Source organism: Grampus griseus, assembly GCF_964374135.1.
Source record: "Grampus griseus genome assembly, chromosome: 18".
Lineage (NCBI taxonomy): Eukaryota > Metazoa > Chordata > Mammalia > Artiodactyla > Delphinidae > Grampus > Grampus griseus.
The window spans coordinates 12,110,711-12,124,343 of NC_139012.1; the positions used below are offsets into that span (position 1 = coordinate 12,110,711).

At 48.2% G+C, this 13,633-nt stretch overlaps 1 protein-coding gene across 1 annotated transcript in view; it reads left to right on the plus strand.

The window, feature by feature from the left end:
• The window catches only part of STK24 (serine/threonine kinase 24), a 102,204-nt gene that overhangs the window by 37,746 nt on the left and 50,825 nt on the right, over window positions 1-13,633 (plus strand). The window contains exon 2 of the mRNA XM_082675413.1: window positions 5,299-5,529. Within this exon, the coding sequence (XP_082531539.1) occupies window positions 5,299-5,529 (231 nt within the window). The remainder of the gene's footprint in view (window positions 1-5,298; window positions 5,530-13,633) is intronic.

Sequence of the window (13,633 nt, forward strand, 5' to 3'; positions counted from 1 at the left end):
GCCACAGGAAGTAGGAAAACGAGGTGTCATGCATGTCATTTCCTGAAAACTTTCACTGAACCTCAAGGCTCCCCCAAATGGGAAGTTGGGCTGTTTCTTGGCACAGGAGGGAAAGGTTTTGAGGGTATGGGAGAGACGTGAGCAGAGAAGAGACATCAGTATTTGAGTGCCTTCTTTTATAGACAGTGCCCGGGACACGTCCCGCAGCTGGTGGGTGCCAGATTCCCACTCTTAGTGGCAGTTAATCTGGAGAGATGCTTCTGTTGCTGTTATTTCTTCCTCTCTCCAGCCCTTCCCTCAGGGGAGGAAACACAGACCTAGATGTTGAGTCGCTCGTGGGGTCACACAGGTTAGTGAGCGTATTCATGAGACTCACACCGCCCCCCCCACCAACACCCCGCCTTAGAGCGTGATCTCCTGACTCAGTGCGGGAATAAGAAGGTGGCGCTGGGCATCTAAGTGATGTTCTTTAGTGACTGGTCCCAGACCTGAGTAGTGGGATGTGCAGGTAGCATCCAGCCCCGCCCTTCTGGTCCCCCAGCTCATTGCCCTAGGAGAAGGGAATGGTGGGGGAGGGTCCTGGCCTTACCCTGCCCAGAGGAGGCCGAGCCTCTGCGTGTCCTGACTCCTGCCCGGGAGGAGCCGGTTGCCTTTCAGGCACGTGGGATGGGTGGGGTGAGGGGCCGGCAGGCCTTTCTAATCTTGGATGATGACCAGTGCTTGGTTCAGCTTAAACCTTTCTGAAAAGAGAATTCTCGAGATGGTTGGCAGGATGGTACCTTTCCTACCAAGGAGATCCACTTTCCTCGGAGAACCGATTCTGGCAGCCGAATCTTGACGTTCCTTTGCGGACTAGGTCATCTCTGGCATTGATTTCCTTACCACACTGCACGGGGTTGCAGTGCATGGTGATGAACTTACGCGAGAATTGCCGAAGGGCGAGGACCCTGCTTGCTTAGGGCCTGCCGTCACCGTCTTGGCAGATCCAGGGCCGGATTTTATTCCAGTTTATAGCTGGTGACACAGTGGCCAAGAGCATGGAATGCCACGCTACACTTGAGCAGATGTGAGACAGAAAAACTGCGCTAACTTCACAGGTGTGGATGCCGGGGAAAGGGCTTTGGGGAGGATGGTCAAAGCAGTATAGTGAAAACAGCTGTTTTCTAAGCGGTTTTAGACCCGGCAAAAGGAAAATCGGGCAATTTATTGAAACGAAACACTCTTCTCCCGAGTGTAGAACATCTGTCTGTACCCTGCCCTCAGGAATGGACACTTTTGTCTGGCAGTGATCGGCGATCTCTATTGAATTCTGTTATCTGTTGGGTGACAAATCCCCCCAGAACTTTGTGCCTAAAACAATAATGATTTAGTATTTCTCACGAACCCTTGGGTTGACCTGGAGTTTTCCCTCAGGTCTCGCTTGGACTCACTCACTGCCCATGGTCGGCAGGAGAGCTGCTGGCCTAAGGTCAGCTAGGACGCTGGGCGCCCCTCTCCGTGTCTGCAGTTGGCCCGCTGGGGGGCTAGGGCCTGGGTTCTTCTCCGCAGTTCCTCTCCAGCAGCTAGCTCAGGCCTCCTTAGGTGTTGATGGAGGTGAAAGCTGCAGGGCCTCAGGCTTAACCTCGTAAATAGCATAGTGTCTACCCCAGGGCCAGCCCAGAGTCAAGGGGAGCAGCAGGCAGAGTTGAATAGGGGCCTGGGCTTGGGGATGGGTTATTTATTAAAGCCATTGTTGTAACAGTGTCCGGGCTGGCCTGCTGCTCCCAAGGATTTCTGTCCCTCCAAGCTGTGGGCTACACTTCACTCCAACTGTCTCGCCCTTCCCTCCGGGTACAGCAGTGGCCTTCAAGTCTGCGCCCGCCTGCCCCAGGTCAGGGCTGGATGTGGACGGGGCGCATTGCAGCTCCTTGGGGGTGGCTTCAGTTGATTCAGAGAGCCGTGAATTGAAAAGACACACTCCACACCCCATGGAGAGACGAGGTAGATGATCGTGTTCAGAGAGGGGGCAGAGAGGCAGTTAGTAAATGGTCCGCAGCAGTTCTGCTGTCCGGCTGTGCTGTCAGGGCCTGTGCCGGGGCAGCACCCTGCTTCTGGCATCCTTTTTTGTACCAGTTCTCTGCTGGGGTACAGTAACACACCAACCAGGACTTGATGGTTTAAGACAGATTCTGTGGATTGACGGGGATTTTGGCTGGGCGCTCCCTTGAGGATGCTCTCCTGTGCCGGGGTTCAGGCTGGGTGGCCTAGGCTGGCCGCATGCACGTCCTGGGCCTCAGCGGGGATCCATGCAGTGGCTGCGATGGACCTCCCACCGCACGCTCACTCCCAGCCTCCCCAGCCCTTTGAGGCCCATGCTCAGAAGTCACCACCTTCTGTGGGTTAAAGCATGTGACAAGACCAGCCCACATTCAAGGGATGGGGACATAAGACTATTCCTTTCTTGTTGGAGGAGTGCTGAAGGGGTGTGGATACAGCCGGGATTCATTGGCCATTATTTTTGTAACAATCTCCCACACTCTCATCTCTGGCATGGTAGGGGTTTGGACACATTCTTGTTGGCTTTGTTTTAATTAACTCCCAAAAAGGAACACCACTGTTTTTCTCAGTATGGGGGTGGGGCAGTCAGTGCAGGGGGGTCAGGTCCGCTGACCTAAAACAAGCCTCATTTCAGCGGCACATCATCTAGTCAGGGCTGTCTCGCTTCTCCCCCCCACCCCGGGTCTGCTAAGCAGTGCTTCTCAAAGCGTGATCCCCACACTAGCAGCACCTGCATCACCTGGGCGCTGATACTTGGCTCCCCCGCAGATGCACTGCCGCAGGCCTGGGGCGGGACGGGGGGGGGGGGTGGTCTGATAAGCCCGCCAGGTGATTCTCATGCGCCTGATAGTTGAGAATCACTGCTAATGGGAGTTCAGGTGGCTCTGACTGCCTCTTCCTTAACCCTTCCAACCAGTTCCCCCACCCAGGCGCTCTGTCTCCCTGAGTCAGCGTGTTCTTTGGGTCAGTGTGAGGCTGTGGTTTTCTTACTGCTCAGGGGACACCTGGGGACCGTCAGTGGTGTGCCCAGGCACGCAGGTGGAAAGGAGAGTAAAATGTGGTTCCCGAATGCCCTCAGCGTGGCGTGCGGCGTGGTGAGGGAGGCCGTGTGCGTGGAGGATGGCCAGTTCCGAGGCAGAGATGACACGTTCGGTGCGTACAGGTGGAGCTTGCCGCGTCCAGGCCGAGGAGGTATCAGCAAGCAGTGGATCCTGGGCGTTAAAGCTCAAAGGACTGCACCAGCAGTTTGGAAGTTACCACATACCCTGTAATTTAGAAGTTTGTTTTCAAAGGTGCCTGTTCAGTGGGGGTCTTTTGAAAATATGGATTACACGACCCCCTCCTCCCCCCACCCTTTATGACCGGGCGAGTGTTTGGGGGCCTCTGAGTGTCCCGGGTGATTCTTCAGTAGCCAGGTTTGGGGAACAGGGTCCCAAACCCCGGGGAGAAGGAGAGAAAGACAGGAGGCCAAGTCTGGAGCCTCGGGGTGGCTGCCCTTGATGACGGCCAGCCCGGGCGGGTCTGCGCCTGAAGACTCTTCTGGCAGGGAGACTGGAAGAGGACGAGTGGGGAGTAGCGTCGTAGATGCCGGGGGACTGGCAGGCTACGGGGGGCCGACCTCGTGGAGGATCCGCCGCCAGGGCGGGGGCCAGACTGTGACGGTGGGGACCTTGTGGGGGGAGACGCTGGGGAGGAGTGAGCGGGGAGGGCGACCTGCAGCAGGTGGTGGTGGTTTTTCAACGGGAGACACCCCAGCGTGTTGCCCAGGGCAGAGACAGGCGGGAGGGGCGCGTGGAGAAGGGGGTCGGGGATGAAGCCGCGTCCTGGGGGCGCGCAGGTGGGTTTGAAGCTTCTGGGATTGGCCTTGAGAAGGAGGGCCAGCCTTCCTCACCCCGGAGGGGAGGACAGAAGGGAAAGGGCATGAGAACGGGAGAGGCTGTAGCTGCTGGAAATGGACGCGGCCTCTCGCGTCCCCCTTTCCTGGTCACCCCATTTCTCACTTTTCTCACGTTTATGGGTGAGACCTGTGAGCTTTCACGTTGTTCACCGTGCCGTCTCATGCGGGGCCTCTGTGGTGTCCGTTCGCGCCTGTGTCACTGGGGTCCGTTGTTCACGTGGGAAGGGGGCTGGTGGGTGTCAGTTCTCCTCGGAAGCACCGCTGGCCACTCTGCGGGTTCACCTGGGACGGCAGGTTAGTGGGGCGCCTGGTTCGCCCACAAGGCTCGGTTAACCCAGTGCCGCCCAGATTGCCGTAGTTCTGTGTCTGTGACCCCTTATGTTCTGTGGGTCCCTCTTCCGTGTCTGGTGTCCTTCCTCCTTCAACCCTCCTCTTCCTCCCTGCTGTTTCACAGGGAAGGGTGGGCGGCTCCCGGGCCTTCTGTTGCCCCGTGGGGCTGCAGCCTGAGCTGCTCAGCGTAGTGAGATGTGCAGCGTGCCTAGCTCTCCTTGTGAAGTGTCAGCGTCACCACTCTCGCCCGCCTGGGGCTGACAGGTGCTGCCCATCGAGAACCCAGCAGCTCACACTTCTCTCTGGTCAGGGAGCTGTTGGGCTGGGTGTTGGAGTCCTTACAGCTGAAGCCTAGGAAGTGTATGTAGGCTGTGTGTGTTTTTCAGCTAATCACGTTGGTGGTTAAGAGCTTTTAGAAGCCATTTTCAAGGGTATGATGTTCACCTGACAAAAGAAAACAGGTTCCTTATTGTTTCCTGGGTCTGGTTAAAATACTTAGGCCAAGGCAGTAGCTGTAAGCGAAGATGCGTGAGAGTGTATTTGTTGGACATGGCCTCTTCTGAAACAAGTGAGGGCGTACATTTTCCCCCCCCCGTTATATGAGGATACTAGTTAACCTATGTTTTAGTATATACCTACCTGAATTAAGAGAGTTGAGGGGGGAGCATGGGGAGAAAAGTAGAATTTTTGCTTAGACAAGAGTGATTTTTTTCAATAAGTCCGCATGTCTAAGCGTTCTGGTATTTATTTACTTTAATTATACAAAAGCTGGAGCCTTCCCCAGTTTTTATAATCTAGCTGGGTCATTGTTTTTGTTTGCACACTTGCCGTGTTTCATAGTCTAATGTGCACACGCAGGTGAGATTTAGAAATCTTTGTGTCCCGAATGCTGTGGTCACCGCAGCCTGATCCTTAAGTGAGGAAAACGTATCGGTCCTTGAAAGACCGTGGTATGTATGTTATCAACACAAGGACGAAGCAGTCACAGCCCTGTGAGTCACTGAAGTTTCCCTTCTTTTCCTTCTCTCCTACAGAACCTGAAAGCAGATCCAGAAGAGCTTTTCACCAAACTGGAGAAAATCGGGAAGGGCTCTTTTGGCGAGGTGTTCAAGGGCATTGACAATCGGACTCAGAAAGTGGTCGCCATAAAAATCATTGATCTGGAAGAGGCTGAAGATGAGATAGAGGACATTCAGCAGGAGATCACAGTGCTGAGTCAGTGTGACAGTCCCTACGTAACCAAATATTATGGATCCTATCTGAAGGTAAGGCTTAAAGATGCAGACGCGGTTTTCCACCATGCAGCACCTGACTGAGACGCGAGCCTCGGACGGGAAGGACTTTGATAAATAGCACAGCAGGTTTTCAGAGGAAGGAGAAGTGTTCTGACCTTCGCAGTCAAAGGAACCTGTCTCTAATGGTTCTGTCATCTTAAATGTCACTGGTAGAATGTATTTTTGGTGAAAAGTGCTCGATGTTGAAACTCCCTTTCAAACAAGAAAGTATTTCTGAGTGAGACTTTGTCATCAGAAGTGCATTTCTTAAGCTATTATAACGACAACTACTCATCGCCTAATTTTAGCGTGGTTTGTGATAAAAACTCAGGCCAACCTAAGAATATTAGTCTTTTGATATTTTCAGTTATCAAATGTGTTTTAATTTAGTGCTGTTTTTTTTTTAAACTGCTAAGAATTGAGAATGTTGATTAGTGAGCTGGTTTACCTACATTTGACTTTGAAGAATTCTCGGTTAGTAAATAATTACTTAAACAAAGTAGTAGCTATAATACAACACCGCAGATTGTCCTCGATCTTCACGCAGTTCAAGTGGGAAAGAATCGTATTAAAGACGGTTTCCCAGCCCTGCGTGGAAGCGTGTTGTACTCGTTGTGCTCTACCACTAGAAGAGTTTAAGATTGTCCCTTGTGTTTCAAGTTCCTTGACATATGCCCGTTCCACTGCCCTTAGAAATGTCGTGTCTTTCAAATGGGGTTTTGGAAATCTTAAGAATTGGTGAAGAAATTTCTGAAACAATTCTCTGTGGAAATGGAAGCTTCACAGGTAGAAAGAACTTTTTCCTAAGGGAGGCAGCAATACGCCTGGATAATGTGGGACTAGGCCTCTTCCTGCCCTGGGTCCATCCTCTCAGTTCTCCATGTCGTAGCCCTCCACGTGTTCTGGTGTCAGAGGGCTGGTGCAGGCTTTGATTTCGTGGAAATGTAATAATAAGGTGTAAGTGGGAGGGTGGAATATTCGAGAACTGTTGATTCACTAAAATGAATATTTAAAGGAAATAAAAATTGGACGGTAATTCTATGTTTTTTCAATTGCCTAAAGAATGGCAGTATGTCAGAGGTCAAAATGCAGCATTTTGAAAGGGGAAGAATGAGTTTTGGAGTCAGTTGTCCTGGACTTTGAGTTTTTTAAAAACTTCTTTACTTCCTCATTTGTAAAATGGAAAATTATGGTGTACACCTCGTTGTTGCAAAGATTAAATAGAACTGAGTATGTGAAAGTACCTGGCATGTAGTGGGTACTTAGGGAGTGTTAATTTCCTTCCTTAATTGATTGGGTTTATTTATTCACATTTATCTCTGACATTACCTTGTAGTGGAGGACGTGTCCACTGAGGTGGAAGCAAGGAGGAGAGAGGGTAGCCCACGGTAGCCGTGAGTGTTACTGTGAGGGGGGAGGATGCAGCTTGGGTCTTGACCAGGCAAAGAGGGGAGCACGGTAAGCTTTGTCATATCCATGATCCAAGAGGAGAGCACCTGTGACTTCCATAGGGAAAGCAGAGGTCTTCTTTATGTTAAACTTCCGTTGAGGAAAAACTCAACAGCTGAAGAGACTCAACTTGAACTCTGTCTACTGTATCAGTTACCCTTTGTGAAATGACGTCAGAATAGTTGCATAGGGAATTCAGAGTTAGGGTTCATGTGGTATGTTGGATTTTAATATGAATTATGGTAGTTTCGGCAAAGGAAGTGTGGAAGATCCTCACAGATTCTTGCTGACGTACACCAGCTAATATCTGACTGCCGCGGAAGTTCAGGATCAGTGGTTTGCAGGTGTCTCCTTCAGCCTGGGTTCCTCAGCGGAATTTTTTACTGCATGGCGAGGTGATTGCTTTATTGTGGCCAAATGCGGTGTCACCTTGACTGTACGTATCTAGAGATTCCATCTGGTATGTCCTGTCTTTCCTGAGTTGCTCACTCCAAGTCAATCTAACCTTGTTCTGTAGTGGGCCAGTGCATTTATGTAGTTAGCCTAACGTCAGTTGCTGGCATAAACACCCTAGGTTTTTAGTGGCTCAATATGATAGAAGTTTATTTCTCGCTCACTCATAGCCCTGATCCATGGGTGGTTTTCCTCCAAGCAGTTACTCAGGAACCTAGGTTCCTTCTGTCTTGCGGCTCTGCCTTCCTTACCCCACACATGGGTGTGCTCGGCTGCCTTCAGTCAGCATGGGGGCGAAAATGGAGGCCCCTGAGGGGAGCTCTCGTATACCCAGGCCAGGACACAGGGCCCCTTGTTTCTGCTCACAACCCCCGGCCAGGCTCGGCCACGCGGCCGCACCTAACCAGGAGGGTCTGGGAACTGCCGTCTAATCGTGCGCTGCGCAGCAGAGCAGACGGGCTTGGGGCTGAGCTAGACGGTCCTTCCCAAGGCCCCTTTCTCTGCACGAGGTGGGTGGAGTGACCGCTGGGGCGACTTTCTCCACTGACTGTCCTCAGGTGGGATGAAGAGCTGGGATAATTTTGTCTGTAGTGCTTTATGTATTTTACCAGGCAGATTGTCCTTCAGAAAATGTAACTGCCTCAGGAATGCCAGGAGTAATACCACCGTCATGAAAAGCTGCCCTAATTTCTTAAGGCTTTCTGTCAAATTTGATGAAAACACGTGGACTGCTCTTGCTAAACAGTACTAGTAACTACCGTAAGTTGAGCCGGACAAGAATCCAGACCCGACGTTCTGCCCGTTCTCGGTGTGAGAGAAGTTGCATGAGATGCCTTGGCCCAGAGGGAGACCCTCCGTAATGAGCCAGAGGCTGTTCTCCCATCATCTTGGTAGCATTATGAGGTTTAATCAATATGGTCCAAACTGTCAAGTAAGATACAAATTAAATTGACGTGTAAGATGAATGGGTCTTTGACACAAAGTTGAAAATTCCTGTGCCTTGTGTGGTTTTTACTGCCCTTCTAAAACTCCCCATAGCTTTCAGAGCTGGTCGTTTTAGTTCTTTAAGTGGTGATGGGGGAGGGGGCCTCAGGATTTCACCTGTGTTGAGGGACTTTTACACAACAAGACTGGGTAAAGAGGAAATGAGCAGAAACTGGTTTCTCCTTTGCTGGATTTGCATTAGAAGATCTCATAATTACGTTTTCGTGTCAGTCCTGTACTCCAGAAGGAGAAATTGAAAACAATAGCTAAGTGGTCTAAATATACTGAATGTTACTGAAGATCAGGAGAGGGGCGTGAGTTTTGACTGTGTAGCTATAATCGAATTACAGAGTTGCTGTGTAGCATGTTTCTTCCCGAAATAGTAAAAACAGAAACAACAACTGACAATTCAGGGAGGAGGGGGAATAGTGCAACAGTGAAAACTTAGGTTTGTATTGATGAAGCTGAGGGCCGGAAAGGTCTTGAAGATTATCACATGCCATAGAAGAACTTCATTTGCTGTAGTTTGTTTAATTTTGGGGAAATTAAACCAGCTAGAATATTAACCAGAAGCCTTCGTATCCCAACCATTATACCACTGGAGCTTTTTTACCGCAAAAATACCATCTACAAGGTCACAATGAAACCGTAGAGGGTGGGGTGGTGTGCAGGGGAGAGAGAGACTTTTTTGGTTTTGTTTTTAAGTTAGGCAGTGAAGACATGATAAGATTGTAACAGTGGACAGTGAGGTGCTATAGAGGCGTCTGAGCCTGATTTCTTTCTTTCTTTTTTTTTTTTTTGAGGTACATGGGCCTCTCACCGCTGTGGCCTCTCCCGCTGTGGAGCACAGGCTCCGGACGCACAGGCTCAGTGGCCATGGCTCACGGGCCCAGCCGCTCCACGGCATGTGGGATCTTCCCGGACCGGGGCACGAACCCATGTCCCCTGCATCGGCAGGCGGACTCTCAACCACTGTGCCACCAGGGAAGTCCCTGATTTCTTTTTAAGCAGCATTCACAAGAGCTACTCATTCCATTCAGCAGCACAGCTCTTAAGGTTTTTTTTTGTCTTGGGGAGATTGCCTGCCTCTTAGAATCTCTACTTTGAGCTTCACTTAGAGTTATAAGCCAGGATTTTAGTTTGGATCCTAGTACAGTTACTTAACTGTCTGGATGTTTCTCAAGCTGCGGACTTCCTCAAGGACAAAATGCAGATAAATATACTTATCTTACAGGATTACTATAAAGATTGAGATCTGATAGGTAAAGTGCCTGGCATGTTAGGGGATTTTTAGTAAGTGCTAATTTAAGAATTTTTTTTAAATTAAGGGAAAAGTTATTTTGCCAACTAACTCAAAATTTATGAGTTGTAAAAACATTATTAGCACACTAAAAATTAGGGTTATCATTTTCTTTTATAATAAATTATTTAATACTCTCAAACATCAGGCCAGTTTCACCAAAGCAAATCAGGTACAAGGCAAAACAAAACAAAACTGTGTTTATCAAACCTTTACTCGTCCTAGTCATTTTTGTTGTAGTTTCGCTATTAAGGAAACATGTCCATTGAGTGAGTAGTTGTCTAATAGTGGGTTCAGATCCTTGACTTAAGAGTAAGTTTTTCTTCAGTTCCTAAAAACTTTTAGGGTAGTTTTACCAATTGGATTCACCAGAAAACGAATACAGGAAAGTCCCTTTATGTGTTTTAGCGTTGTATGTAAGTACAGATGATTCTGCTACGGTGTGTGTTATGTACATTAGACGCATTTTGGGGTAATTTTTTAAAGTTATGTTCTTTGGACTTCTGATTTGCTCTTTTTCCCCTTTCCTTCCTTCCCCAAAGGGAAAGTAGTAGTTCCTGATGAAACAGAAGTCCCACCCATTTTACGCTTAGGGAAAGAAGTGAAAAAATATTTATATAAATGGCTGGTGTCTTTGTGAATGGGGCTCCTCAGGAGGTTACCATCCACCCCCTGTGTTCACTTCTTGCCCCAGCATGACTATTAAAATAGCGGACTCTTTACTTTCAGAAGCATCCTAGCTTGGGCAATAGAATATAATCAGCCTCTTATGCTTCATAGCCAAAAAAAACCAGACAAAACTATACTCTTTCCCTTGGGCATATTGTATTATAATTTCATGATCTCGTTATCGCTCAGAAGAATGACTACTGAAGCCACATGATAATGAACATATCTGTTAGGGTACATTGTCTGAATTTATCTTCACTCACCTCCCTCCTGACCGCCCCATGGCAAATCCTGCTCTTGTATTGACCTCTGGTTTTAGACACGGTGAGGAATATAGATGGGTTATTGGTCTTGGGAAGCGGTTGAGTTGAGATATGTGCCTGGTGTGTGTGGACTCTCCTTTGCCTCAGGGCTTCCTCCAAAAGCTCACAGGTCCTGTCTCATTCACTTCTTTCCTATTCCCGAAGATAGAGCCTGGCACATTCTCCTTGAGATGAAGACAGTCAGGTACTAATGGTGTCGTGCACGTGGAACGGTGATCACAGCTTCACTGAACCGGGGTCAAGATGCCCAGTGTAGAGGGCAGAGGAGAAAGGCGGGCTGCGCCGTATGGAGAAGGCAGATCTGGGGTTGTGACAGGAGCATGTGACTTTGGGGCCAAGCCACCTAAACGTAGTACCGGTACCTCTCTGTGCCTCTTCTGACTGCCCCACGTGTACCCCTCCTGCACTGAAGGTACAGGTGGCCGTGTCTGGAGACATTTTCAGTTGTCACGACGGGGCGGGGCTGGGGTGCTGGCGGCACCCTGTAGGTCACCCCGTAGCGACCAGGGATGCCACTACACGTCCTGCTACAAAGAATCACCAGCCCAGATGCTCACAGTGCTGCTTGTGGAATGGATGGTGGTCTTTGATCCCAGAATATAGAAGGAACAATGTTTCCAGGGCTGGCCTTGGGGGTGCTTGGAATAGCCTCAAGAGTATTGAAGACAGCAGTCTCAGAGACCTTGGTTACTCCCACGCAGTTTTTGTGGCCAGAGCAAGTGTGAGCTTTGCGAGTGCTGTGAGTAGCATGTGTCCAAACTTGGACAGTGATTTTGTTTTGCTCAAAGCCGCGCAGCCTTGTGTGCCAGGCTCACAAGAAACCCCAGACAGCATTTTGGGGGTAGTGGATCCAAAACATGCTTCTCCAGGGTACCTTTGTTCGGATGTAAGATAGAACAAAGGCTGTGAGGAGTCCTCCGAACATAACGGCGAGGATTGTTCGCCTAGATATTGACCATGACGCTTTCTGTCTAGTGCTCATCTGAAACTCGGCTTCCTTGAGTAAAGCAGTAGAAAACAACCCCGGTCTCCTTTCCTAGGGGTGCAGTTCACCACAGTGAGAGGGAACATTCCCTCACTGCAGGATGTCTTGATGGGAAGTGTGATTCTCCCTGAACGCTGCACTTACTGCAGAATTAATATTCCCTAGGACGTTGCTTGACATTGGTAGTGGAGCTGTATACCTGGAGGCCCTTATGGCTAGCAGTTGGCATTGTTTTCTCGAAAACTGATGGATGACCAAGGTCAGAAGTAACAATCTGTTTTTCATTTTTGGCCTTGGTCATTAGAGTAGCATTAATGAAAAAAAAAAGACAAGCGAGGTGTTGATACCTGGCTTTTTTTTTTTTTTTTTTTTTTACCCCGTGTGTATCTTCAGTTTTTTGTTGTTGTTTTAAGCCTGGTGTGTTACTCTTGGTGCTAAAGCACAGCTCTGCTTCCTACAGCCCCTCTGGGCTTTGAACCGACCGCCCAGCCAATCAAGTGGCCTGTTCCGCTAAGTCAAGTGTTATTTTCTCGTATTTCTTTTCCCCTTTGCCATTTATGGACATCAGATAAGGGAGAGTTGAGCTGTGTTTTCATATTTTTCAATTTGTGGCACCATGATCATCGATCTATGTAAGCTTCTTCTGTTTTGGTCAGTTTTATTATTTTTTATTATTTCATCCTTCATCCCTACCACCCTTCTCTTTTGTAGGACACGTTTTGATATGTCTTTGAATATGTGTGTCTTGAGTAGATAAAACGTTGTTTATGTACTATGTATGAGTTTATTTTTTCCTCCCACATAATTATTTAAAATTTGCGCACAGTAAAATTAACTTTCTGAGGTGTATAATTCTTACAGTTCTGCACACTTTAACGCATATGTAGATTCTTAAAACCACCAGCACATGCAGGATACAGAACAATCCCAACATCCCAAAGAACTCCTGACCATCTCTCTCCCCACACCCTCAGTCCCTGGCAACCACTGATCTGTTTTCTGTCCCTGTGGTTTTCCCTTTTCTAGAATGTCATATAAGTGGAATCACACACCTTTTGTTACTGTCTTCTTTCAGTTAGCATAATGTGTTTGGGATCCGTGCATGTTTCAAATGTTTGTTCCTTCTTATTGGCAAATGGTGTATTGTTGTAGGAATATATACCTACTATATAGACTATTGTATATATATACAATATATAACATGTATTGTGTATATATATATAATACTATAGTATATTATATACTATATTAACTATTGAAGGGCACTTGGTTTGTCTCCGTATTTTGGCGGTGATGAATAATGTTATTAACATTCACGTGCAGTTTTTGTATGGACGTAAGTTTTCATTTCCCCAGGGTAAACACCTAGACGTAGGGCTGCTGGTTAATTCTCCAGTGTCTGTGTCAGTTTACATTCCCGTCAACACTTGGTATTGTCAGTTTTTTCAGGTTAGCCATTTTAGCAGGTGTGTAATGGTATCCCATTAGGGTTTGAATTTGCATTTTCTGTAATGACTTAGGATTTTGAGTATCTTTTCGTATGACTTACTTGTGCAGCACTCTGGAGTAGGACACTTATTAATACAACTGATGGGGCTTGGGGCAGGCCCCCCCCAGATATGCCGGTTCCCACCCCTACACTACCATGTTGTTCAGGATAGCTTCACCCGTTTACACTCACACTAGCAGTGGGAGTTTTTTTTGCTGGTTCTTCTTTCTCCCTTTTTTTAAAAAGAAAAGCTTTATTGAGCTATAATTCACATGCCATTCAATTCATCCTCTTAAAATGCACTGTTGGAGTGGTTTCTAGTATATTCATGGAGTTGTAGCCATCATCGTAGTGAACTTTAGAACATCTTCATCATCTGATGCGGAAACCCCGTGCCTGTTACTGGTCACTCCCTATTTCCTCCCAGCTTCCCCAGCCCCAGG